The sequence below is a fragment of the Paralichthys olivaceus genome, chromosome 11, assembly GCF_024713975.1.
Source record: "Paralichthys olivaceus isolate ysfri-2021 chromosome 11, ASM2471397v2, whole genome shotgun sequence".
Classification (NCBI taxonomy): domain Eukaryota; kingdom Metazoa; phylum Chordata; class Actinopteri; order Pleuronectiformes; family Paralichthyidae; genus Paralichthys; species Paralichthys olivaceus.
The window spans coordinates 15,001-42,120 of record NC_091103.1 but is presented as its reverse complement, the minus strand read 5'-3'; the positions used below and the strand labels follow the sequence as shown (position 1 = coordinate 42,120).

Here is a 27,120-nt window from a genome sequence, read left to right as displayed (position 1 = left end):
CCAGGTAAAGGCTCCTTTTCCCTGAACAACCAGGTGACAGCTCCTGTTCGAAGAACAACCAGGTGAAGGCTCCTTTTCCCTGAACAACCAGGGGAAGGTTCCTTTTCCCTGAACAACCAGGTGACAGCTCCTGTTCCCTGAACAACCAGGTGAAGGCTCCTGTTCCCTGAACAACCAGGTGAAGGCTCCTTCTCCCTGAACAACCAGGTGAAGGCTCCTGTTCCCTGAACAACCAGGTGAAGGCTCCTTTTCTCTGAACAACCAGGTGAAGGCTCCTGTTCCCTGAACAACCAGGTGAAGGCTCCTGTTCCCTGAACAACCAGGTGAAGGCTCCTGTTCCCTGAACAACCAGGTGAAGGCTCCTGTTCCCTGAACAACCAGGTGAAGGCTCCTGTTCCCTGAACAACCAGGTGAAGGCTCCTGTTCCCTGAACAACAAGGTGAAGGCTCCTGTTCCCTGAACAACCAGGTGAAGGCTCCTGTTCCCTGAAGCTCTCTGGTTTTAGGGTTAGAATGTCCTCACTAAGATAGAAGTACAAACACACGTGTGTTTGTGTGTGTGTGTGTGAGTTCACCTTTGATCTCCAGTCTCTTGAAACTCGAACACTGTCGCCCCCTTGTGGTGATGATAATTTATTTTCAGGGAAATTCATGATTTGTTCGATCAACAAAAGAAAACATACATTTTTTATTAATATTTTTTATTTTTACAAAATGAAACAGATTTACGGAACACTGATTGGACCTCTACTGATTATGTCATCTTGGTCATTACTCACACAATTTTAAAATGTACCAACACATATATAAAACCACAGAGGAACACTCATGTTCATTAATTACATGTTAACACTTTACTCTGGTGGAGGTAACACTGAATTAGATTACATCAGATTACATCAGATTAAATCTGTTGAAATCAAATTGAATCAGATTAAATCAGATTTAGTCGGTTTAGATCAGTTTGAATCAGGTTCAATTAGAATAAATCAGACTGTATCAATGTGAATCAGATTCAATCAGTTTAAATCAGTTTGATTTACATTAAATCGGTTCAAATTTGGGCTGCTTGATTATGGTAAAAATCATAATAATAATCATTGAGTTTGGAAACACAACACATCTATTAAACTTTGAAGAATAATGAATGTCTTAATGTAAACAGATTAGAGTGTCTACACTGAGTGAGCAGGGAAGGACTTCTGTCTGCAGGAGTGTGTGTGTGTCTGTGTATGTGTCTTCTCATCTCTGTCGCTCTTCAATCAAAGTGACAATCACATTTATATCTTTATTAATTTATGATGTAGAATCATGAATCTGGATCGTTCTGGTCACTTTAACCCTGATGTCCTGACTGTTTACACCACATCTCGTGTTGTGTATCTAAATGTTGGACTTTTTTTCCATGTGTTTAAATACGTGTCTCGATCAAAAAAACACAAAGTAAACTTCGGTTCAGGTCCTAATAATTTGTGATGAGTGATGGTGTTTATTGTTAACGTATAAAGTGCAGGTAAGCAGGAGTGAGAAGGAAGGACATGCAGCAAGGTAACACGGTCCAATACAAAGACACCCAGCCTATAATGTGCATCTGCCACAATCCTGAAGCAGCTGTGATAATAATCTTTCAGCGGTGGCCCGCTGTAGTGTCCTGGCATTTAATTGAGAATATAACCCGACTTTTATTTGAAGAAATACAGTCTTTATACCAGAAACCTCATATTGTAGCACCTCTTCAGACACGCAGCAGAAACACTGCCTGTGTGAAAAACAGACAGCCGCAACACACAGCAGAAGTGTAGCGCAGAACTGCAATGCTCATGCAGGCAGTTTGGCATCATAAGGAAAAACAAAACTAGATCTCAGGTTAGATGATTAGTTTGTTTTTTTCAATTCAATTAATAACTCAGCCCTAATTTAAATCAGGTTAAATCTGAAAAATAAATTGGTGTGAATCAGATTAAATCAGTTGAAATCAGATTAGATCAGATTAAAACTGGGTTAGGGTTAGCCCTTAAAATAAAACATATAAAAGACAAATTTCATGATATTATTTATCTGTGAAATGATTTTTGGAGAAACCACAGAAACCAGCTGTTTACAGTTTTCTGCTGCAGAACTTGTTTTAATATCAGTTTTCATCCCAGAACCTGAGAATGTTCACTATCAAATTTTATTATTAAAATGGATTATTTTTAATAATATGAAATAGAAACATATTAATATAACTTGTGACATTATTATTGCTAATAAAATTATGATGTCAGTGTGTCAGAGTAATGTCACCGTGATGTCACTGTGATGTCACCGTGATGTCACTGTGATGTCATTGTGATGCCACTATGATTTTAGTGTTATTCTCACTCTGATGTCACTGTGATGTCATTGTGATGTCCCTGTGATTTTTATGTGATGTCAGCGTGATGTCACTGTGATCTTAGTGCGATGTCACTATGCTGTCAGTGTGATGTCATTGTGATGTCACTGTGATTTTGTGTGATGTCACTATGATGTGAGCGTGATGTCACTGTGATCTTAGTGTGATGTCACTCTGATGTCACTGTGATCTTAGCGTCTTAGTGTAAAGTCACAGTTTTGTGGTGAAGATTCTTTGTAATGTGGCATCACATTAAGTTCTTGTGTCTTATCAGACCTGATTTGCTCCATCTGTCTGAGCAGAGTGAACCAGACTCACTCTGGTTTCTCCCCTCGTTGATGCAGTAGCAGGTCTGGACTCTGACTGGACAAAGCCAGGATCAGGTCTGAAACAGCATCTGTGTTCCTCTCATCAGACTCACAACAGGATGAATCACGAAAAAATCAGGTCTGGATTAAAACAAGCCCTTCTTTTCCAGCGTAAACCTAGTTTGTGGTCTCCATGGAAACAGACAGGCCGGTTTACTCTAACACTTTGACCCGGAAAGTGACACGACCCTGAAACTTGTCACGATCATCATCGTTACGCAGGTCTGAACCCTGGACTTTACACTCCACTGTCTGCTCGACGTTGAAGTCGTCTTTTGTGAAGAACAATTTGACAGCCACGAGAGGCTGCACATAGTCAGGCTGAGAGAGAGAGAGAGAGTGAGAGAGAGAGAGAGGGAGAGAGAGTTAATATGGAAAAACAACAACAATAATAATTATAATAACTTCACTCACGTGTGCGTTCTTGCCGTAATATGGGAAAAACATTTTATCCAGATGACCTTCAGATGGAAAATACTGAATCTGTAACGGACGGTCTCTCTACAACACACACACAGAGAGAGAGGGAAATATATCATTGTAATAATGATGATTAAAATAATGTGTATCACTACATTACTATAATCACTACAATCACTATATAATTATTATATGTATATGAACACAGGGATTACGGTTCAGAGACCTCTGCTCTGGTCCTTATTTCCAGCATATGGTATGTAGATCTACTCACCCATAAAGGTTTGGAGTAACTTGGAGTCCTTCGGACACTTTTAGATCCACACACATACCATATGACCGAACTTCTCCTTTAATGTTTGGTGATCAATGAGCTGCACAGGTGCATTATGGGACAGCCTTACCTTTGCAGTGCAGTTGATGAAGGGATCTCCTTGTGGCCTCAGTCCAATGACCTGCAGATAAACACGCTGCTGTTTTGTCATCTAAACGGAATTCATGTTAAAAAAAGATTTGACTGATCCAGTTATGTCAACATGCTGGTAACTGGTCAAAATCTAAATAATGTTCTTCACCTCCACTTCAACATTTTCCATCACAACTAAACAACTTAAAAGAATAAAATAATTTGTTATTCTGACCCGGTTCATCTTGATGATGACACAGGGTTCCCCGTCAGCGTATCCGAAGCTGGTGTCGAACAGACCAGAGCACTGACCCAGCGTGCTACGTTTAAACTGACAAACTTTCTTTATTGGCTCGTTGTCCTGTTCAGTATATTCACCCACCAGACACAAGTCGTGACGCTTCTGAATGCTGTCGTTATAACCTGACAAGACAACATCATGATGATCAGTGACGACCCTGCAAAACAGGACTTTTATTGTGAAGGTCATATTTTCCTGAAGTCAAAAAAGGAAGTGAAGCATAACACGAGCTTGTACTTACGCTGCAGGAGCTCGTGCAGTTGTTGGATGTATTGGTTGTAAATTGTTGGGTCGCTGCGGTTGAATGAGATCTCAGCTGCATGAGGACGAATCACCAAACCTGCAACAAAACAAACCTATAATCAATACGATGAGTCCCAGAGAAAATAGATTCCAACACAACAAGCAGCACTTTGTAGGAAGGTCGTCATGGTAACAACCACTTGGCCTTCATCTGATCCTAAGGACTGTCCAGCAGGGGTCCTCGCCGTGATTCACACCTGTCCAGCAGGTGTCCTCGCCGTGATTCACACCTGTCCAGCAGGGGTCCTCACAGTGATTCACACCTGTCCAGCAGGGGTCCTCACAGTGATTCACAACTGTCCAGCAGGGGTCTTCGCCGTGATTCACACCTGTCCAGCAGGTGTCCTTGCCGTGATTCACACCTGTCCAGCAGGGGTCCTCGCCGTGATTCACACCTGTCCAGCAGGGGTCCTCACAGTGATTCACACCTGTCCAGCAGGGGTCCTCACAGTGATTCACACCTGTCCAGCAGGGGTCCTCACAGTGATTCACAACTGTCCAGCAGGGGTCTTCGCCGTGATTCACACCTGTCCAGCAGGTGTCCTTGCCGTGATTCACACCTGTCCAGCAGGGGTCCTCGCCGTGATTCACACCTGTCCAGCAGGGGTCCTCACAGTGATTCACACCTGTCCAGCAGGGGTCCTCACAGTGATTCACACCTGTCCAGCAGGGGTCCTCACAGTGATTCACACCTGTCCAGCAGGTGTCGTCACAGTGATTCACACCTGTCCAGCAGGGGTCCACCATGTCTTTTTGGTTCTTTCACAAAAGTAATATGAAACAACTAGAAACTTTCTAGAAACACTTTTAAAACTCAAAGCTATAATAATCTTCATGGTTGTGAGAGACAGAAAGTGGAATTAAAGGTGAACTCACCTGGATTGGCAACGCGGTCCTGATGTCGGGGGACATTTTCATCAAGTGTCAGTAACATCACCCACATGGTGAATAAAAACATTCCCGCCAAAAACCCATAAAAAATAAGGTAGAAGAGGAGGATGCGACCTGGAGAGAGAATTTAAACATTTACATGAACAGAAGAAAAAACATTGTTTAGTTGTTAAAATTCATGGTTTCCTGAAGGAGTTCCTGTATTTTAACTACATTAAATGTTCTGTGGCGCAGACAGAAGAGCAGAACCTTGTCAACCTTGCCACAAGGACGTTGGTTTGATGCCCAACACCTCCAGTCTGCATTCAGAAGTGTCCTGACTGTGGGAAATATGTGTGATAGTAAAAGTGTTCAACATGTATTACGTTGTCATGTCATTTATGAATGAGTGAATGTGACTTGCACTGTGAATTGCTTTGATCGGTCAATAAGAAACATCTTTATGTAAATATTATAAATATTGTATATATTTAAGTGTTTATTGTAAAATGAGAGAAAAAGTTTCACACATCGACTTATCAGTAAATATGATGCTGCAGCAGGGGGTTATGGGTAATTCAAATATGCTCAATCATGTTCCCTCATCTAGTTCAGCCTAACTGACACCTTCTCTCCAACCAACCAGGATCCCGAGGTGTTCTGATGGGATAAAGGATCCATCACTCTGTTCTGGGTCTCCTCCTTTGATCCTGATCAGATGTTGAACCAGCTAAGCTGGTGAAGCAGTGGTTCTTCCCCCGGAGACCAGTCTATTCTTTCAGTTGCGACTCAGAGACCAGGACCACAGGGTCAGGCTAGGGACCAGGACTGTTGACAGCTGAGGACTGGAGCAGTCAAGGTTCAGTCATGGTTCTGATCATGGTTCAGTTTTTATGGTTCAGTCAAGGTTCAGTCATGGTTCTGATCATGGTTCAGTCAAGGTTCAGTTTTTATGGTTGTTGGTCCTGGACATGTGATCTGTGATGATGTCATGTTATGTATGATGTCATGTTTTCATAATTATTGTTAGAAATCAATATTATTATTGTGTTAGTTACAATAATTAATAATTCATCATTAAACCCATACAATACCCATATACCCACACAAATTAGAGTGTATCAGGTTTTATTTCTCTCTCTCTCTCTCACACACACACACACACACACACACACACACACACTCTCTCTCTCTCTTACCCCAGCTGCTCGCGGTTCTTCCCATGAACTCTCTGGTTCTCGGGTTGTAAATAAAATAATTAAAAGATTCTTTCTCCTCTTTCTTTTCATTTTTCATCCTCTCATTTTGAACCTCTTTCTCCTCATTGCCTTCGCCGTTCTGCTCACGATCCCGATCCCGTTTCTGATCCTGGTTCTGATCCTGGTCCTGGTTGTGTTCCTGGTCCTGGTTCTGATCCTGGTCCTGGTTGTGTTCCTGGTCCTGGTTCTGATCCTGGTCCTGGTTCTGATCCTGGTCCTGTGGACTGGACGACATGCTCGCGCAACAGATCCGGACTAAACAGAGCGCGAGTTGAACCGGGTTAAAGATCTTTCAGAGAGCGGAGCTGTAGCTGAATACACGCGCGCGCACGGACTCACGCACACACGGACGCACACACGGACACACACACACGGACTGCTGCAGAACAAGGTGCATGCGCAGTGCGAGCCCCTGAGGTGTTCATCATGTATGAAACATGCTTATACAACACGTAGAAATATTTCATGCTTTAATAAATTCATAAGATAAATCAATAAATGATGAAAAAAATCGAAGAATAAAGTTACCAGAGTAAATAATGAAAGAAAATGAAAGAATAAACACTAAAGGAAAAATAGAAGAATAAACAGCAGCTCATCATGAATTATATAATCACACAACAGCACACAGCAAGTCACATGACCACAGAGACACGTGATTGGATAAAAAAGTCGTGCTGATCACACACAGACATACAGACACACACACACACACACACACACACACACACACACACACACACACACACACAGAGGTAGAAAAGAGGAAATATTTGAGACAACACTTTAGCACAATGGAGGTCATGTGACTCACCTGGGACAATGACAAACTTTAACTGAGGTCAGAGGTAACCCTGCTTGACTTAATCTCTGCATTTTTTTTGTTCTGACATCACATGATGTCATGGTGACAGACCATCATGTGACATCATACCAGATGACGTCAGCAGCAGCAGCAGCAACAGCATGTGAGAGAGGGCAACCAACAGCTCATCTGTTCACACACAAACAACATGGCCGCTCCTTTTCTTATTCTTCTCATTGAAAAAAAAAAACTTAGTGACGTTTTATCCACCCCACCACCCCCAACCCTCCCTCCATCCCTCCCTCTCAGCAGCAGTGGGAGGATGCTGCCTGGTTGCCGTGGTTTCAGTTTCTCGTGACCGTCATCAGGGATGAGTGTGTGAGAGCGATTCTTATAGCTGTGAGGACGTTTGACCGTAGGACAGAGGAGAGAGGAGAAGGAGACGAGGAGGAAGGGAAGAGGAGAGGAGGAGGAGAAGACTACTGGAGGAGAGGAAGAACAGAGGTGTTGAAGGGAGGTTGTGGATGAATGTTGCTGCAGTAAATCGTTGATTCATCGCAGATCTGTGAAGGTGACAAAAATATTTATCTCTTCATCTATGATTCTTTGGAGGGAGGACTAAAGGAGTGAAAGAGAGAAGGAGGGATGGATGAAGGGATGGAGAGATCGATGGATGAAGGGATGGAGAGATCGATGGATGAAGGGATGGATGGAGTCTGAGTTGTTACTGATCCTTTGGTAAGCTTTGAATCTTACTTTTGTCGTTTTAGTTTGATTTCATCTTTTTCTGTCATCAAATCTGATCGTGTCAAAAAAGTCGGTTTAATTTAAATCTGACTCACCATGGCCGCCATTTTGAATCAGACTCTAGACCAAATCTGCAGATTTAAAGCTGGGCTTTTATTTTGAAAGAGCTGTATTCATCTCAGTGATATAGAAAGATAAATAAAATAGAAGGTACCCTCCCTCCAGAACAAAAACTAACAAATATAGTCAAATATAATGACCAATCAACAGTGGTGGTTGGTAAATATTGGACACTGCCACCTCCAATGTCCTGAGAAGAAGAGCCTGTATAAAAATGTTAAATATAATTTCATTATTTAATAATATTTTAATGGTGCAATGCTCCTGGTCGACCGTCAGTACCTGTGAACATTCAATAGAAGTTGTTTTCAAACTGTATTTGGTTCATTTCCGTCTTAAAACATTTACTTCCCGGTGCGGGGCAAACAAATGAAAGTGAACTCCCGCTTTTATTTACAGCCAATATGTATTGATTTACGTTTTTTAATCTAATGTGATTGGTAGACCCCCGACATCGTCGGTATGTCCAACATCACTGAGGTACTTCTGCTGAGAGCTGACAAAGACAATCTGGTGATTTCTTCACAAAAATCCCCCAAGATGAAAAACAGAGGATATAAGATCTTGGTTCCACCTGATTTACAGATTCAGAGATAAGTGATGAAGACGAGTTTACACCTGCTCTGATTCTGAGAAACAGGCGTGATTGGAGTTGGTGTTAATGTATTTTACTGCTTCACCTGTTTGCTGTTTCAAATTGTTTGCACAGGGGAACAATGGACAACGTCATGGATGTGAGACCTGAAACATCTCTCTAAAATATAAAAACATGAAAGTTACCATACCATACTACCCACTTAGACACAATGAGACTACATTTTCGATGAAGACTACAAACCATGTTATGTGTTGTGTTGTTTTTGTTGAGTCAGGCCTCAGTTTGTTTAACCCCCCCCCAACAAAAAAAAACAGAAATAAAACTCTGCACCCCCAATAAATGTTATCACCAGCCACTGCTGCTAATCAATTGAATCAATATTATTGATAAACCTATCAAAATAAAGGTTTAAAATGTTTCTACTACATGATTGGTTTGAACAAATGATTGACAAGGGCGACTGGGACAGAGGAGGAGCTTTGTAGCAGAGATTTAAACTGGTTTTCTATTTTTCGGATAATCTCGTACTTTTTCAGATCTTTGTGCATGATGGGGAATGTTTTTTTTCTTAACATTGTTTTTGAGTGTGAATCCTGTGAGATCAGTGGTTTTGTCTGTGGTTTCTGGAGGATGGGTTTGGCTGATGCTGTAGGTGCAATTGTGCTCATGCTGCAGCGGGGAGCTCTGTGTGCGCCAGAATGGTGAGCGTTGGCTCAGATGCTGTAGCTGTGAATGAGACTGTCAGTGGGGTGGCTGGTTCACAGCCTGGAACAAGAACTGAGAGGGTCGGAGTCAGTTTAAGAAGCTACATGGGTCTGAGGCTGGAGAGAACTCCTGCAGCTCTCAGTCTGCAGCTGCTGCACGTTTACAGACAGAAGAACATGTTGAGAAAGCAGCTTCCTCAGATGCTGCAGCCAGAGATTACACTGAGACACCAATGAGGGTCAGTCAGGTTTCTTATGAGGAAACTAAGGACGACTCAGAGTAAGACAGTATATCCACTGATGAAACTCTTCAGAGATAATATAACTTTCTGGATGAAACAGTGAAAAGTGAAAGACTATATTGAAGACACTGATAGAGTTACTTTCTCAAAAAACACATGACAACTATGAGAAAATGTGCTAAAATTATAACTGTTAAAAGACTAGGAATTTATATGATATGATCATGCATCATATGGCGTTTTCTTCTCTTTACTGTTTTCTGTTTCTTTCTTGACTTTTTCTCTTCTCTGACTTTTCTATGAGGAGATTAAAACAGGGTTGTTGAGCATCAGTGGAGGTAGAGACAGGTAAAAGAGACACTAATATCTGAGGTCTCTGCTTAAAAACACATACATGTATTATATGACTCCCACAGATGAAGCAGGCTGGGGTTTATGGTGAGGAAGATGAATGCAACAACTCTCATTAGGACCAATTAACCATCGGTGGGGACTTCAACTGCTCTGTAGACTATACTGTGGGCAGGACCAGGGAGAACCTCATCCACAGTTATTTAAGACAACTGAAGGCTTCCACAGGTTCTCTTTCGTGTTTGGAAGGAGAGGGTGAGGTGAGGGGCATTCAGCTGCAACATGCAAGTTCACCACTAGATGTCACTAAATTCTACACACTGTAACTTTAAGGCTAGTCATAATCCCTAAGGGGCAATTTGGTTTTCAAACAGTAGTCATACAACCAAAACAAAACCCATACACATGATAAGAGTACATGAAATACATAGATAGATATAATGAACATGCAGTAATCGTTGAAATAGTTATAAAAAACATCTGGGTAGTATAAGGTTAAGGGTTAGATTTAGTAGTTTCACCAGGAGAAAGGATTAAGTTCTTCTGGTGTTTAAGGGTGAGGGTTAGCCCCCCCTCACACAGTGAATACTTCTCCGGAAAGGCTGTGTCATCGCTCTCATATGTCTGCATCTAGCCCATATCACAACGTAGATCATCAACATGATGCATGCCTAGCAATGATAGTCTGGCACACCCACAACTGCGACTAAAATTATTTTTCCACTCTCTCCCCGAATAATACTACACCCTAACCCTGATATTGTGTTCCCTTCCCTTGGGACTGCTTCCTGAATAGCTTATAGTTCACTGCTGGCTTTTCCAAACATTTTGTTCTGAAAGATGGTGCATTTCCAACTTGGGCCAAACTGGACATACGTACTTGAGGTGCAGGACAGTCTGGATGACAACCTGTGGTTATGCTTTATTAGCTGTGGATTTGTTAGGCTTGAAACAAACAAGGTGGATAGTACAGAGAGCAGAGTGGTTTTTGCTTGCAACTTTTGCAGCGCCTCAGCTGAACAAATTTCAGGTTGTGGGAAAAAAAAGTGATCTACCACATCTACACTACACCGGCTGCTATAAGCTCAACTGAGAGTCAGTATGCCTTCTGGACAAGATACAGACTTTCAGTGACATATGGGCATTGGGGGGTTTATGTTCTCTGGCTGAAGATGGAGAGCCGAGTATTAATTTCTGATGAGAGTCCTTTTTTTTGGACATTTCTGTTGTCTTCAAATCTGTGTTTGTATTTGAGGGATGTTTTCTCTCTGGTAATGGTTCAATGTAGGGAACCAAACCAAACCTTCTCTCCTCTATTCCTCTACTCTCCACTCTTCTAGAAGGCATTACATCATACTCCTCTAAGAGATGCTGCTGTTGCTAGGTTACGATCAGCTGACTCCCTGTTCCATTTTTAGAGGAAGGATGAGAGACAGAGAGCTGGGGGAGGGGCTACACTGAGAGACAGAAAGACAGAATTTTTATTTTTTAAGGTAACTTTATTCCCTCAATCTTTCAATAAGGCATTTGCAAAAACACATAATTTAAACATTTAAATAAATAAATAATACTCAGGAGGAAAGGGGGTCTGAAAACCCCCATCCAGTGAGTCTTCCTCCTTAATATCATTGCAAACATAAGCAATGATCATGTTAAATAGTAATACAATATACACTGAATGCAGGTTTGCAAATTATAAATGCAAAATAAAACATGCTTACACTTTGACAGATTGCACCCCTCCTCCCAGCCTCATAGTGGTTTGGTCCACTGCTCACTGCACCTACAATTACATTCTAAGTGCTGCATGAAAAAAGGCTGCTATGATGCATTTACTGTATAGTTTTGGAGATAAATTAATTCTTAATTCTTTGAAAGAATAAAAAATTGCGGTTAATGGGTGTTGTTTCTCTACAGCAACTGCAAATAACTTAAGAGAAAGAAAGATATCCAAATTTTGTTCACTGCACCAAAACAACAAGTAAATTATAGGACCCCAGTGATATCAAACACAAGTTTATATAAGATAGAAAGGAAGTGCTTATGGAAATGGTCGGATCCAGGCAGAGAGCCAGGTGACGGGGGCCCAGCACATCATGAGAAACCCACTGCCAGCACCAGCACAGAGAAGGATATGGCCAGAGGCAGCACAGATCATGAGGACCCTTTTATGTATACATAAAATGTATCTGTATATATATACACACACATATAAAGGGATAGGGTTACAGCTATTGGAAGATTTTCCCCCAGGAGGTAGAAGGGGTGTAATGACAGTGTCAGCCTCTCCACATCAGGTGTACAGTGTACAGACTGTGCAATGGATTTTGATATTATTACACCACCTACTGTTGACATAGAAGCAGACCCTGCTGCATCTTTCTTTGCCCGACTGCCTGGTTCTGTTTGCCTGCAACATGGTGAAATCATTGAGATGGACCTCGGAGGCTGAGCAGGCCAGTGTTCACGGCAATGATATAGGTGTCCACGATGGACATATCCACTTGAGAATGACTGTCAGTGTTGTAGAGGACAGAAGATCATAGTTGGAGAAGATTGTGTTGGCTGTAGTTGAGTGGTCTGTAGCTGTTAACCTCTGGTTGCAGCAGTGCTGAGGTGTTACTGATGATCCAAAGGATGATCCATAAATGTGATCCAGCATTGTGGACGCAAAACTAGATGTGGGTGACACCTGAATAACTCACAAAAAACACATAAAACATAACTTGATAGACAGAACTGACATGAATGCTTAACAGTAAGAGACTAACTGAGTGACTGTGATGTTGCAGCAGAGAATTCGACGCAAATATAACTCCGGATATAAGGAGATAAAATATGATTTTTTTTCACCTTGACTCCTGTTGACACTTAAGAAGTCCCCTGTCCCCACCCTAACCCCTAACAATCCCTAAACCCTTGTTTTTTATCAATTTTCTTTTTTGTGTGTCATAAAGCTCTATTCCTGAGGTGCTCTGAGCAGGGTTGGGGATTCTCTCCATACCCCTCTCCTGACCCACCTTCAGCTACTGCTTGTTGCCTGTATTCCTCTTAACACTTAAGATGTCCCCTGACCTAACTTTAAACATATGAAGACAGTGACCACTGACTTTTAACCTTTAATCCCCAACAGTATCTAGGTTTTCCTGATCACCCAGTCAGGTCTTTGACGTCATGACGTCTCAGCAGGAGGTGCCTTCCATCACCAGGTTTTTTCAGTATGTGGAGGACTCTGGACTTCGAACCTACGATGGTTTGGTGATACAAAATGCCTCGGATATTGCCAGAGAAAGTGACCGCATTCGTAATCAGACCAACTGGACCTACCTGCAGGAAAAACACCAAAAGAAGAGATGGCAGCAAGAAACCATCAGGTAGGAAATACAAAAACAAATAAAGATCCAGATGTTGCTCTCAGGTCACATTTTGTGTGTTAACAATTGTAAATTATCTGAACATCAGTTGAAAGCTACTTAAAAACAACAACATGACAACAACATAACTAATTCAGAGGTTAGTATGTTAAGACACAGGGAAATTAAAAGAGGTGTACTGAACATCAGTGTGCTGTAAATTTGAATGATAGCAGTTATTTTTGTTTCAGTGTGATGCATACATTTATTATATATATCATTTGTGTAAATGGATCATGATTGTTTGACCTGTCATTCAATCCACTTAGGATTGGTGAAGATGTTGCCATAGCAACAGATGTGTCATACTCTGGAAGACATTTCAGGATGGGTTTCATGACAATGCCAGCACCACAAGACCGATTGCCCCCTCCAAGTCAGGGCTTCACAGTCCGATCCCAGTCCCTCCACTCTGTGGGGGGAGGAGAGGACGAGTCCAACCACAACCGAAAACAACCCCCACCCAAACCGAAGAGAGACCCTAACACCAAACTTAGCAGCAGCTCTGAGATGGTGAATGGAGGCTCTGGACCCATCAGGAGAGATCAACAAGAGACCAAAGAGATGATGGAGCAGCTGGAGGGTGAGGAACCCTCTGACTTATGCATTTAGTTTAAATTTAGTGTAAGTGGAGTTTAAATGATGATAATGATTGTTTTCAGACTAAATGATGAAAGTGTTTCATCATGTGCTGGTTTGATCAGTATCAATCTGTCTGTTATTTTTGTTCTTGTTACAAGTCTAACATTAACAAGAAGTCACAGAGGAATTGTTGTAAATCTCTCTTACTGTGTGTTCTTCTGCAGCTCAATGCCCTGTCTACACTGATGACTACAAGAAGATGCCTCCACCTAAACCTAAGAGGAACCCAAACACTCAGCTCAGCACCTCCTTTGATGAGTCCTACATTCATGACCATGCCAACAAGAAGTCTTCTTTGAGGTGGTGTAAATCTTCATCCCAGAGTCAGAGTCCAGTATCCAGGGACATGGACGATGAGGAGCCAGTGTATATTGAGATGGTCGGAAACATCCTGCGAGAGCTGAAAGGTCAGGAAGTGGTGGAGGATGATCAGAGTGAGTCTGTGTATGAGGAGATGAAATATCCAATGTTGGAGGACTTTGTGCAGGACAATCCCTCTGCCATCATGGATCATGATGCCTGGTCCCATGAATCTTTCTGTGAAATCCCTCCACCCTTTCCGAACCTCTTGACACATCGTCCACCTTTGCTCGTCTTCCCCCCTGCCCCAGCTCAGTGCTCCCCCAACTCGGATGAATCTCCCCTCACACCATTAGATGTTACCCGACTTCCCATGTTAGAGCAAGTCTCCTACAGCAAATCAGGTGGTGTTGAATCCCCACAGAGCTCAAGCCACCACCGCAAAGACAGAGATCGAGACAGAGACCTCTCCAGCAACACCATCACATCCTCTGGCCGATCATCAGCTCCTCCTCTCGCATCAAACCTCTACAAGTCATCTGGCTCGGCCCACAGTGGTCATGGTTACCCTCGTAGCCAATCAGCATGTCCATCTCCGGTCAGCATGGGTCGCTCTCTGACCCCTCTGAGTCTGAAGAGGCCACCGCCATATGACACATTGACAACTGGCGGAAATATACCTCGCTCTTCATCTTCATCATCTTCACACAAAGCAGGCGGAAGCAGATCTAAACTTAGTAACTCCTCCTCCACCCACAGTTCCATGCAGAATGTTTCAATAAGGACTCCAACAAGCCCATTGGACGAACTTAACAATGTGTTTACGTCAGGTCGACAGGTGGTGAAGAGAAGTTCAGGAAGCAGGAAGAGCAGAGAGAGTGAAGGTAAGAACTTTCTGCCGAACATAGTTTGGAATCATCAGGCTCAGAGCAGATGAAAGCTGGAAAATTTATATTAAAAATATGAATATCAAATATAATAACTTTAGTTAATTAAAGTTACCTCGGGGGAACCACCCTTCAAAGGAAGGGAAAAGATAACCAATTTATTGATTAAGTCTCATGAAGTTACTGACTACAAATTTGGAACTCTGATTAATAGTTAAATTAATAACTATAACCAAAATTACCACATCATTAGCTGGCACAGCTGAAGGATATGGAGTTCTTGACAGTGTAGAGGTTGGCAACATTCACCCTTATGCAACATTAATGAAGACAACATGTGTTAAGAAAAACATTTATTATGAAACTAATGGAAGCATAAACACACAAACTAACTAAAGGTGTACTTACTATATACAGAAGTGCAAATGTGTATGCCAGTATGAAGACAAATGCCCCCAGGAGTGGTGGGACCATGTGGCCGAGATCACATGTATGTGTGACGTGTTGGTGCCAGGTTAGAGTTGTTGCATTCAAAGAAAGAGTCTGATTCTATTAACAGCATAAGAGAACTAACATTAGCTTTCAAATAACGTATTGTAATAAACCTTGTCTCAGATATGAGAATGTAGAGAGCATGCACACAGAAGGATTAACTCACACATGCTATCTGGGCACATACAAAGGCACTTGAGGATTTAATCAAGGTCCCTCAGCTGTTTTCCCCGACCCGGTACTAGGCTTTAAGCCGGCTCTTAAAATCAATGACATTTAACATTTAATTTGATTTTTAAAAGCTTTGAATGTGAGGAGCAGGATCCTGATATTCTGAATTTTACAGGGAGCCGATGTAGAGAAGCTAAGCCAGGAGTAATATGATGACAATCAGAGGGAAACTTCCTTAAAAAGTCCAGTTGGGACAGAGTCTAAAAGACAAGTTGTTGGTTTACATGATGAAACTAATCAGTCAGTTCAGAAGGTCAACAGAAGAGAAATGGTTCAAACATAAATCTGGTTCTATGGTTCCAGGACCAGACAATGTATCTGTGCTCTTCATGGGGAGGAGGTGGTGGATCTGATCCCTGATGGTTATAATTTGATTTGTGAAGAAGCTCATGAAATCATTGCTTCTCAGAGTTAGAGGAATAGATGGGTCAGTAGAGGTGTGACTTTCTGTCAGCCTGGCTACAGAGCTGAAGAGGAACCTGGGCTGGTTCTGATTTTCTTCTATTAATAATGAATAATAAGAGGTTCTGGCATTTCTGAGAGCTTTCTTGTGATTCATCAGGCTATCCTTCCAGGCTAGGTGAAAGTCATGTTGACTGGTGGAACGCCACTTCCTCTCAAGCTTCTATGATGTTTAAAACATGTGTTTGAGAATTATACCACGGAGCTGATCTCCTCTGATTTACCTTCTTCTTTTTTAGCAGGCGACAGCGTCAAGGGTTGTTTTTTAATGAGGCTGCTGTTCTATTAACAAAGTTATCAACTAATGTGGGAGTAAAGTTTTGATAACTTTCCTGTATTGTACTGACACATGGCTGAGAGGTAAGTCTAGAAGGAAGCAGTTCTTTACATGTGTTCACAGTTTTATCAGATAAACACCGACTATCATAGAATTTCTGTCCAGAACCAGTGTCGTCAATAATTCTAAATTCAAATGTAATTAAAAAATGGTCAGACAGAAGAAGGCTCTGTTGAAATATTATTACATGTTCAATGTCTATGCCATATGTCAGAACAAGATCAAGAGTGTGATTCAGACACATGTTGAGTGGAACCAGTCGAGTCTGTTATTGAGTTGAAAGCTGAACTAAGGCTGTTGTTAGCAACATCTACATGGATGTTGAAATCACCTACTATAATGATTGTATCTGTCCTAAGAACTAGTTTTGATAGAACTTCAGAGAATTCAGATACAGACTTTGAGTAAGGGGCAGGAGGACGATATATGATAACTAGATGATTGGTTGATGTGACTTCAAGCTTGGATGGATGAGGCTGATTATAAGATTTTTAAAGGAGTTATAACTTTTGGTTGAGGGTTGATGGATAAGTCAGATTTAGAGATTGCTTCAACCCCTCTACCTCTGCCTTGATCGAGGAGTATGAGTATTAATATAGCTTGGGGGCGGTGCTTCATCTAAACCTACATATTCACCATCTTGCAGCCATGTTTCTGTAGTTAATCGATCTGATAATCAGTAATCAGATCATTAATAAGTAATGATTTTGTATTGAGTGACCTGATGTTTAATAAACTTTATTTTATACTTCTGTTTTTTGTTCTGATATATTGGTTGGTTGAACTTTTATTAGGTTTGAATATATTACTCCTGTCCTGTTTGCTTTTGATTTAATGAATGTAGGTGGTCGGGGGGGGGGGGGGGGGGGGCAGACACAGTTTCTATAGGATATCGTGCGGGTGACTGTTCAAATAGAAGCGCGGAGTAGCTGTAAGACTGCGACTCTGCCTCCTAGTCTCAACTCTGGATTGTCACGGTGTGGACTGTCTAACAAACGTTGTCATGTTTCTAGATATGAGAGCTGCTCCATCCCAAGTGAGATGAATACAATCTCTCCTCATCAGACCAGGTTTTCCCGAAAAAGTTTGCCAATTATCTACGAAGCCCACGTTGTTATTTGCACACCACCTCGACAGCCAGCGGTGAAAGTAATGATCATGTTTTTCAAAATAGAGTCACCAATAACCAGAGTTTGTTCCTCAGCGGGTGCGTCGCTGAGTGGGGAAAATTTATTTGAGACGTGAACAGGTTGGTGGTGAACCAGGAGCCTCGGTTTAGGACTACGTGTCTTATTTTGCACAGTCTCCCAGCCGACCTGGCAGCTATCTATCTATCTATCTGTCTAGCAGTCTGTCTATCTATCGTTCTGTCTATCAGTCTATCTATCTAACTGTCTGTCTGTCTATCTGTCTATCTGTCTATCAGTCTATCTATCTATCTCTCTATCTATCTATCTATCTATCTATCTATCTATCTATCTATCTATCTATCAGGATCCTTTATTGTCAATGTCCAACATTGTCACCAACATTAAAACAGTGAAAATTGTTTTAGCAGCTCTTCTTGTTACAGCAGCATTTAACTGATTTTCAGAACAAGAATCAAGAAGTAAAAATCTAAATGTAATTTTTTTTAAATAAAAACACAGCTAAAGAGAATAAACATAGTAAAGTGTAACAGCGTAATGACGACAATTTGTACAGTAGAGTACCTGAGTATTAGTGCATAATGATTCCGTGCAAAATTACAGCTTCAGAAAAAAGAATTCACAGTGAATGTTTTCTCGTTGGGTAGACTGTGTGTGTGAGTGTGTGTGTGTTGTTTAAGACAGTTCTTGGATAGATTGTGAAGGGGTGTGTGTGTATGTGTGTGTATGTGTGTTGTTTACAGTCCTTGGATAGAATAGGAGAGGGGGTAGGTGTGTGTGTATGTTGTTTAACCTTGGAAGGTATGGGTGGAGGTGGGGTGATGGTCTGTCTGTCTGTTTGAACATTTGTATCAGCAATTCACTGTGCTGTTTCACTGACTGGGTGAGGGGACTATGGCCCCAGAGGAGCTACAGCAAGAGGGGGGGTCAACAGGAAGTAAATCATTGTTTATTTAAAACATTTTTAAAGAGAAAAATTAAAAAAACACTTTCCACCAGGGAGGGTGGCACCCTAGCACCCTCTACTGGCCAGCTGCCACTACATTTCACCTTCCTTCAAGTTCGAACTGAGTAATGGGAGATTTTAGATATTAACCCCTCTTGGGTCTGTACCTGTGTTGAGTCGTTGCTAGGGTCAGCTGGTCAGAACTCAAGAAGGTGAAATGTCTTCAAGAAATACAAGCAAGAACAAGCATGTTCAGTTTTACATGTACACTTGTAAAACGTCTGAAGATAATAATATTATTATTATAAGGCCGAAGCACTTGCTGTGTTATTTAAATTGCTCCAATTCCTCTTCTTATAAATGAATCACCTTTTAGGAATGTGCATCCCAAAAATTACTCATTAGCACCTCCTACAAATTTTCACAAAGGGTCTTCCTAGAAGAAATCTTGCCACTCTTCACCACACCCAAGAGGAAGACAACCATGCTGTGTAGAAATTGATAGAGAGACCTCGTAGCTGAATCGTGACTAATAGTCAGCAAACACTCTCGAGCACCATCCGATGGACGCATGAACATGCTGCAGCATGTTGGCTGCGACACAGTCATTCCCCACTTAATACCTTATGCAGCACTTTTTATTATTATAATTATTATTTGCTGCAAGTGCTGCAGTTTTCAAGTTCAGGTTCTTCTCAAAGAGATACATTAGTATAACTTATGCTTTTATAGTTAATAACTAATGTAAGTATTTAAAACAGATTGATAATAAGTAAAATCTTTTTCAATTAATCAAAGTCTTTTACATTCTTTATTTGAAGTAAGTTTTCATCTTTAGTATTTGTGTCTCTGTTTTCTTGGACAAATAAGTGAGTCTGAAGGTTGAATTGTGTCTTTATGACACACATTTTTTGTTTGTTTTGTGTCTGTAGACTACAGGTCTCTGCCTCGACGTGACAGTAAAGACAAAGATGGACCATCCAGTCCCCATTCTAGCAGGATGGGGAGGTCATCTGTCAGCCCCACCATGATGCTGTCTGGAGGAGGAGTTGGGGGAGGTCAGTAATCCTCAGAACCTCAGGATGTCGAACGGGCCATCACTAATCAGATGGTGGTTCATCAATTCAATTGTGTCCTTTTTTTTTCTGGTCAACTTTATTTTGACTGTAATCGGAGAAAGCCCCACAAAGGTGGATGTCAGGTTAAAGTAAGGTCATATGATAAAGTTTTTTATAAATTTATCTGGGCTGGTAAGAAACAAAGAGCTTATAGAGCAGTACAGACAGGAAGCAAAAGAAATGGGGGCCTTGCCTAATCTGTTATTCTATTATTTTGCAACCAATATTGAAAGAATTTGGGCCTGGTGCAACTTGTCTAACCTGGATTTGTGTATAATGGAGGAAAATGCTTCACATCCTTCTTCACTTGCTGCTCTGGTCTGTGCCCCTCTGGCCTCCTGTTGTCTCTATTAAATTAGTATCTCAGTAGTCCTTTCCTCTTTGAATCTAGAAACAATATAGGCAACATTTCAATCTTTCCACCACCTCCACATATAACCCTAGTTGTAACCTTCACCTGTTTCTCCCTACTAAGTTAGATACAGCTTTTACTCTGTGGAGAGATAAAGGTCTGACTTGCTTCTCAGATTTTTAACATTTCTTCCTCAGCATTCAATGGATTCTATGGTTTTTGTGGGGCCTTCGCTCCCTGAGAAATGTGTTATGATCTCAACTTTATATAAGTTTATATCATCTCCGAATGTGGTCTCTAATGTGGAGGTTAGCGTTAGCATTAGGGTTTGGAGTTAGGTGGTGTTACTTTATACCCACACCACAAGAATGGTGGGAGGGGGGAAAGCGCTGTAACAAATCTGTACATTATATTTGTTATTTGTACAATAGTGCTTTGAAAAAACATGAATGAATAGAGAAAAACATGTCGAGTACACGTCAGTTATACATCAAGTGAAGGTCAGGTGAAGGTCAGGTGAAGGTCAGGTGAAGGTCAGGTGAATGTTAGGTGAAGGTCAGGTGAACGTTAGGTGAACGTCGGGTGAACATCAAGTCAACATCAGGTAAACGTCATGTGAACATCAAGTCAACTACAGGTGAACACCAGGTGAACATCAGGTGAAGGGCTTCTCTGTTTGTGTTTATTGATGTGAAATGATTTTATCTGCAGAATCAAAGTCTGTTTGTAAACTTGGTCGTTCAGCCTCGACGTCAGGAGTTCCTTCACCTGGAGCGACACCACAACGTTACCTGCACGAAGCGCATCACCCTGCCCTTAGACAGGTACACCTGTCTGTCTGACACCTGTCTGTCTCACCTGCATAATACCTGTCCATGTCACCTGTCCATCTCACCTGTGTGTCTCATCTGTCTGTCGAGAGGCATCTGCTTGCAAACCTCCACTATGAGGTCACATCTGGCGCAGGCTCCGCTCTCAGGACACCTCCACTGTCAGGACAGGAAACAACAAAGGACTGATTTGCGGCACAGTCGTTATTTTTTTCAGCGGTAAGTGACTAATTTGCATTATCCTTTAAAAGGTTGAACGCATGGGTCTTGCATGTTTTTGCCTTCAAAATATATAGCTACCACTGTCAATAAGTGTATGACTAAAGCTCAATTCATACTTCTGTATTGCATAGATGTGTACCATACTCAGAGCCCCACGCTTTACCCTGACGTGCACCTCACCAAAAATGTGCCTATGCGTTGAGGCAATGCAGACCAAAAGGGCTGTGATTGGTTCACTTGATAACATTGCAATTCAAGCAGAATCGTAGCTTCGTACCATCGATGCAGAATTATGAATTAACCTTAAATCATACAAATTACTAAATGCTACACATATATGGAGGTTATTTGTTGTTTTACAGTTAGTTAGCGTAAAACCAACAGTGGCTAGCGTTATCTGTTGAGGTTTTATGCTAGGCTTAGCTTTTTTCTGTGGATATTGTAAAATAACTGTTTATACTGCGAGTTTAGGCAATGGCTTAGGTCTGCTTTTGTGTTGTTGACTATGTCGCATAGACATAAGACAAGTTTATATAGATATATATATATATATTAGCATATTTTAGGCACCAATGCACAGAGCAGCATATCAGACATGTATTTTGACCCCAAACCATCCAGTCATTAGTAATACTAAGTAATAGGAAGCCAGTGCAAAACTCTGAGAACTGGGCAGATGTGTTCCACATTCTTGGTTTGAGGGAGGACTCGGGCGGCAGCGTTTTGAATAAGCTGCAGTTTAAAAGACACTGTTACAATAATTAAGTCTAGAAAAACAGGCTTGAATAAATATTTGTCTAGCAATTTAAAAGTCTTCTAATATTTTAATTGAAGATATTATTTGAACTTAGATTAATTGAAGTTAATGTCCTATGACCACAATACTTGTAACAGATAAAAATGTTTTGAGCAGGTTAACATTATGTCAGTGTGGATTAGTTCAACAACTGCACCGGTTGCATTTTTATTATTTTTGTATTTTCATAATAAAAGTGATCATGTTCTTATTTTGAGAAAGAGGAGCATTTCAATTCTACTGTGGAAAGACAACCCCTTCTCTCTCTCTCTTTTCTACAGGTCAGAGTGGAACCCAGGACAGAGCACGAATGCAGAAAGGCGGCAGAATGGGTCCAAGAAAACCAACATGTGGATCTGCCTGATGCACTGAGAATCACTGGCAGAGACTGCACAGCCTCTGGGAAATGTGTTGGTGGAGCAACAAGTGATGCAGGACTCACATAGTAAAATGTTCTAATTTGCCCACTAGCTAATTCTCAACTAAAGGAAATATGTTCAGAGCTCCAACAATTGATAAAATCGACATGTGAAGTACTTGTGATATGCTATTTTTAATAAAGTGCAACACAGTTGCAGTTCTCAGTTTGTGTGTTTTGTTTTTTCACAAAGCTCTTAATAAATGATTTTGATTCAAGCATGAGAAACACAGAGCTAATTTATTATTATATTTTAAGATGATCCTTTTATTGATTCCTCACCAAGGTTGAATTTATGTGTTTCAGCAGCACAAGGTGAGAAATAGCACAGACACTTTGAACCAAATGTGTGTATCAAATGAAAATCCACAAGGGATGCCAATTTAAAATCAATCAAAAGTCGACCAAAATACACAAAGTTAAGCCAACAATGTACAGTGGTAAATTTAGGTGGAACTTTCTACTGTCATGTGAACAGAGTAGCCTACTGTATATACCATGATAATTAGGCCTATATATAAGAATTTAAGACTCATGACATACATAAGGGATTCACTACTTTAAGGAAAAAATTATGGTTTGACCTAATCATTCCTACTGGTTATGTGTGCTGACATTAAAATATGCATTGACCTGTATCTCTATTAAGACTCCTCAGGTTTACAGTACAAGTATCCACATCATCTTATTGTGTCATATACAATTCCCACAGTTGAATTAAGCTGATGTCAATAAAACACTCTAATGTATTACTCTTCAAAGGGAAATTATGAATGAGAAGTGTTTTTGAGAAAGAAAGACTTATGCGCCAATTTTTGAATCAATGAACTTTATGTTTCTCACAAATTAATGTCGCTGGATTGAGTTTATGTCGTATTTTGCCAAATAAATAAATAGTATGCTTGAATAAGATACTGATAGTAGTAAAATGTATATATGTCGCTACATTGACATAGATTCCCCGTTACCTGCTAAGTAGACAAAGTAGGCAAAATCAATATGCTTAAATAATGAAACATTTTCCACTTACAATATTTACCAATTGGGCAAAGTAATTATAGATCAACGAAGCAGGTAGACCAGAGGGTTAGGGGGTTAGGGTTTATACTTTTTCCGTGAATTTCTTTCCCTGACAGTGGAGCCTGCACCAGAAGTGACACAGTGGAGGTCTGCAGGCAGATCCTGTCTGTCTCACCTCATTGTCTCACCTGTCTCTCTGACACCTGTCTGTCTCACCTGTTTGTCTCACCTGTCTGTCTGACACCCATCTATTTGACACCTGTCTGTCTCGCCTGATTTTAAGAAGCAGTTTTATCATAAGGAACTTTTTGTTTCACAGGATTCAACTTCACTCAACAACAGAACTTAAAACACTGAACATCTGAGCTGACATGTGAACAACTAAACAAATTAACAACTAAATAAGTTATCCTCAACTTTTTGTAATTGGTTAAAATAATTTTAATTTAAATTGTGAAAAATATTTTCTCTTTAAAATATGTTTTTTTTACTGTTAATTCTGTATTTATGATTTTATAAACTGTAACCACAAACTAACAGAAACTAACATCAAACAAACATTAAACTAATATTTAACATTGACTGAAGTTATACTGAAGAATTTCATTATACATATGACCATGACAAATCATATGGTTTCAAAATACTGTCCTGCCTCATTAAATTATATTAATTCAAACTTGTTTATAATCAATCATTTAAATTTTCACTTATTAATTCAATCCATTCAAACTTTATTGTTTCACGTTCCTCTGTTCAGTCAATAGGTGCGTTCGACTTGATGCAGCTCTGTGCATTGCTGATTTAACATGATGCATGCTGGTTAGGCTGTTTGTCTGTGTCTTACATTTTATTTCTAATGTGATGATTAGTAAAGGGCGGTTGTAGCTGAGGGGTAGAGAAGGTCATCCTCCGACCAGAAGGTTGGCAGTTCGATCCCCATTCTTCCCCATCTGCATGCTGAAGTGACATTAGGAAAGATTTTGAACCCCAATTTCCCCTCATAGAACAAAACAGAGCTGCTGACAGATGCATTGTATGGATGTGTGTGTGAATGGGTGAATGGCAAACTGTAGTGTAAAGTTTTTTGAGTGGGTTAGGGTTAGCCCCTAACCCTTTACCATTTAAAGACAAAAAAGTTCTCTGTGTTTATTTCTCTCCAAAGAGGATTAGATGAATTTCATCTCCTTCTGAAAGATAGTCACTTTACACAATATTTTACATTTTCAGCTAAAAGAAATTGTCAGTGAACTTTGTTGTTCATTGTTTAAAAAAATATCTGTTTCATCTGCAATGGAAAATCAAACACTCCAAGATTGGCTGTTGTTCTTGTCTCACTGACGCTATGAGAAGTAGAAAGTGTCCGACTTGACATTTGTGTTTTTTTACTTCACCCATGCAGCTGCAGGCAGATCAAGTCCAACTCGAATGCACCTATTGTAACCAATCACATGATGTTTGTGTTCACACACACACATATACATATTTTACTGAATATTTATTTAAACTGTAAAATTATTTACATATCAGTTTTATTAATTCTTCTTTTGATGATTTTCCAGCCATAAGCATGTATACAAACGTATCCTATATTCGATTACAAATGTAATTCAACTGAAGAGTTAAAACGTCAGACTTTTTGTGTTGTTTTCCTGCGATATGATCTGAATATTTAATTTATCTTTAAACTTACGTTTTTTCTTTTACACAAATGTAATAAATTTTGCAATATGAATAAAATTAATCTGATACACGCATAAAACTGAGTGAAAATAAACTTCAGTCTGAAGTCACATCTGTCTGTAACTGTCTGTCTGTGTTAGACCTACTTGTTGAAGTCTAGACTCTCTATAAAGACAATCACTTACTACAGTCACAACTTTTAAATAAAGTATGTTCTTCCTTCTATTTAATGTCTTTTGAATGAATGTATTTATTGATTTATTTGAATGGTTTTAAAGTACACTTTTAATACAGGACTGAGTTTTAGAGACATTTTTTAAAAACTTTTTTCAATTTTAACGAGCCAGTGGGAAGCATTGAAGGCCGGAGATCATTTTGATGCAAAAACACATAGCTCCATCTGGCCTCCCTCAGCCAGAGATGCCACTTTTGATTTTTCCTTCTTAACAGAACATGATTAATGAAATAACTTCATTAATCCCTTTCAGAAGGGAGGCCTCAGCCTATAAGCTGAGGCCTCCCTTCTGAAAGAGGAGTCAGGACAGCTTCAGAGGGCGGACCTGGAGTGCAGGGTGGAGAACCTTTAAAACCCTTTTTATTTAACCCTAACCCTAACAGCAAAGTATTTTATACCAAGTAGACCTCAGTGATGATTGACAGGTGGTCGACAGGCTGATGTTGTGGTGCATTTAATCTCCAGATGCCATGGCTCTGCGGTGACATCACCATGATGGAGATGATCGAAAAGAAACAAGTTCTGTGTCAAGAGATTAAAGCTCGTCAGCGGCCCGAGAAAAATCTGTGTAAACAAGACAGTATGCCCATTCTGCCCAGCTGGAAGAAGAAACATCCGCCGCCATATTCAGCCCCTGCCACTGTTACCACTGCTGGACAGACTAGCACTGTATTTTGGGACACCGCCATTTGAAACTTAAACCATGGTGTTGTAGAAAATGAAGATGATGAAGAAATAGCCACTGGGCTATGTTGACTGTTTGATTATCGTCTTATGCTGAATTGATCTCATTGTTTGATTGTCAGTATCATCTATATTCAATAAATTGTATTCAAAGTCATACATTGCCAGTAACTCACCTCCATCAGCACTGGGAACTGTTATTGTTTCCACATGTGATAAATATAATGTATAATTTATAAAAAAAACTAATAAAGACTTACATTGAATCTACAGATAAAGAGTTACAAGATCAATGTGAATTTATTTTTCTCAACACCTACTTGATCTTGTTTGAATAACTTTTGTTGTGAAGGTTGTAGAGACTTGTAGAGACGCTTATACTAATTGGGGTACTACCGATCGATTGGTACCACCCCCAAGTCTCTAGGACCTTTGGAAATGTTTGAGCCCTTTTTGTGTAATAGTGAAATTTGACAGGGTTAGGGTTAGGGTTAGTGTGGAGTCCAATATGGACTGTGTAGAAAGTGTGTAGCAGCACATTTCAGAGCATTTAAAGACGCCTGGTACCACTTGTTTGTGTTTATTGAGTTATCTCGGACCCCCCCTGCTTCATCCGACGACTGGGCAGTTGAGATGGGGAGCCAAATGCAATACACTGGTCCACACACGCTATCAATACTCTCCCTTCTCACATATACCCTTAGCTGAATGGGCTTTTAATAGTTTAATTCTTTCTTTTTTGTTTTTTGGACATATATTAAAGAAGGGTATGTCTTGCCACTATTTTTAATCTTTCATATCGCGTGTTTCCGAAGGTTTTATTTATTTTTTTTGTTTCTTTTGGTTAATTTGTTTCTGTTTCTTTTGGTGGATTTTGCTGATATTTTTAATCTTCCATTGTATGTTTTTTGTAGACATATGTCTGTTTTATTGATGTTTTTGATCCTTCATTGTATATGCTTCAGAAAGTGTTTTTTGGTTTTTGGGCATGTATTTTTAAATTAAAAAGCTAATCATAAAGGGGGTAAGTTTTG

At 40.3% G+C, this 27,120-nt stretch overlaps 2 protein-coding genes across 12 annotated transcripts in view; one reads left to right on the top strand and one right to left on the bottom strand.

The window, feature by feature from the left end:
• Positions 1-669: 669 nt before the first annotated feature.
• LOC109641179 (sodium/potassium-transporting ATPase subunit beta-3-like) lies at positions 670-6,693 on the bottom strand. 2 transcript variants are annotated; one of them, XM_069534327.1, is made up of 7 exons: positions 6,244-6,693; positions 5,051-5,179; positions 4,113-4,211; positions 3,806-3,993; positions 3,569-3,649; positions 3,159-3,245; positions 670-3,065 (listed from the first exon to the last, which is right to left on the bottom strand). In XM_069534327.1, the coding sequence occupies exons 1-7, from the start codon at positions 6,536-6,538 to the stop codon at positions 2,898-2,900; spliced, it is 1,047 nt and encodes a 348-aa protein (XP_069390428.1). In that variant the 5' UTR covers positions 6,539-6,693; the 3' UTR covers positions 670-2,897. The 2 variants fall into 2 exon arrangements, with proteins under 2 accessions (XP_069390428.1, XP_019961108.2); XM_020105549.2 differs by having other exon boundaries at positions 3,569-3,619; positions 6,244-6,692.
• Positions 6,694-7,289: 596 nt separating this feature from the next.
• nyap2a (neuronal tyrosine-phosphorylated phosphoinositide-3-kinase adaptor 2a) overlaps positions 7,290-27,120 on the top strand; it is a 19,845-nt gene continuing 14 nt past the window's right edge. Inside the window, exons 1-8 of one of the 10 annotated variants that reach the window (XR_011244530.1) lie at positions 7,290-7,846; positions 13,004-13,244; positions 13,553-13,866; positions 14,090-15,109; positions 19,661-19,786; positions 20,943-21,022; positions 21,121-21,247; positions 22,328-22,633. Coding sequence is in view for 8 of the 10 variants with exons in the window: in XM_069534321.1 (XP_069390422.1) it covers positions 13,045-13,244; positions 13,553-13,866; positions 14,090-15,109; positions 19,661-19,786; positions 20,910-21,022; positions 25,868-26,095 (2,001 nt within the window). In the remaining 2 variants the exon portion in view is untranslated. Of the gene's footprint in view, positions 7,847-13,003; positions 13,245-13,552; positions 13,867-14,089; positions 15,110-19,660; positions 19,787-20,909; positions 21,023-21,120; positions 21,248-22,327; positions 22,634-23,803; positions 25,651-25,867 lie in introns of those variants that run through there. The other 9 variants (XR_011244529.1, XM_069534323.1, XM_069534319.1 and 6 more) reach the window with 9 other exon arrangements.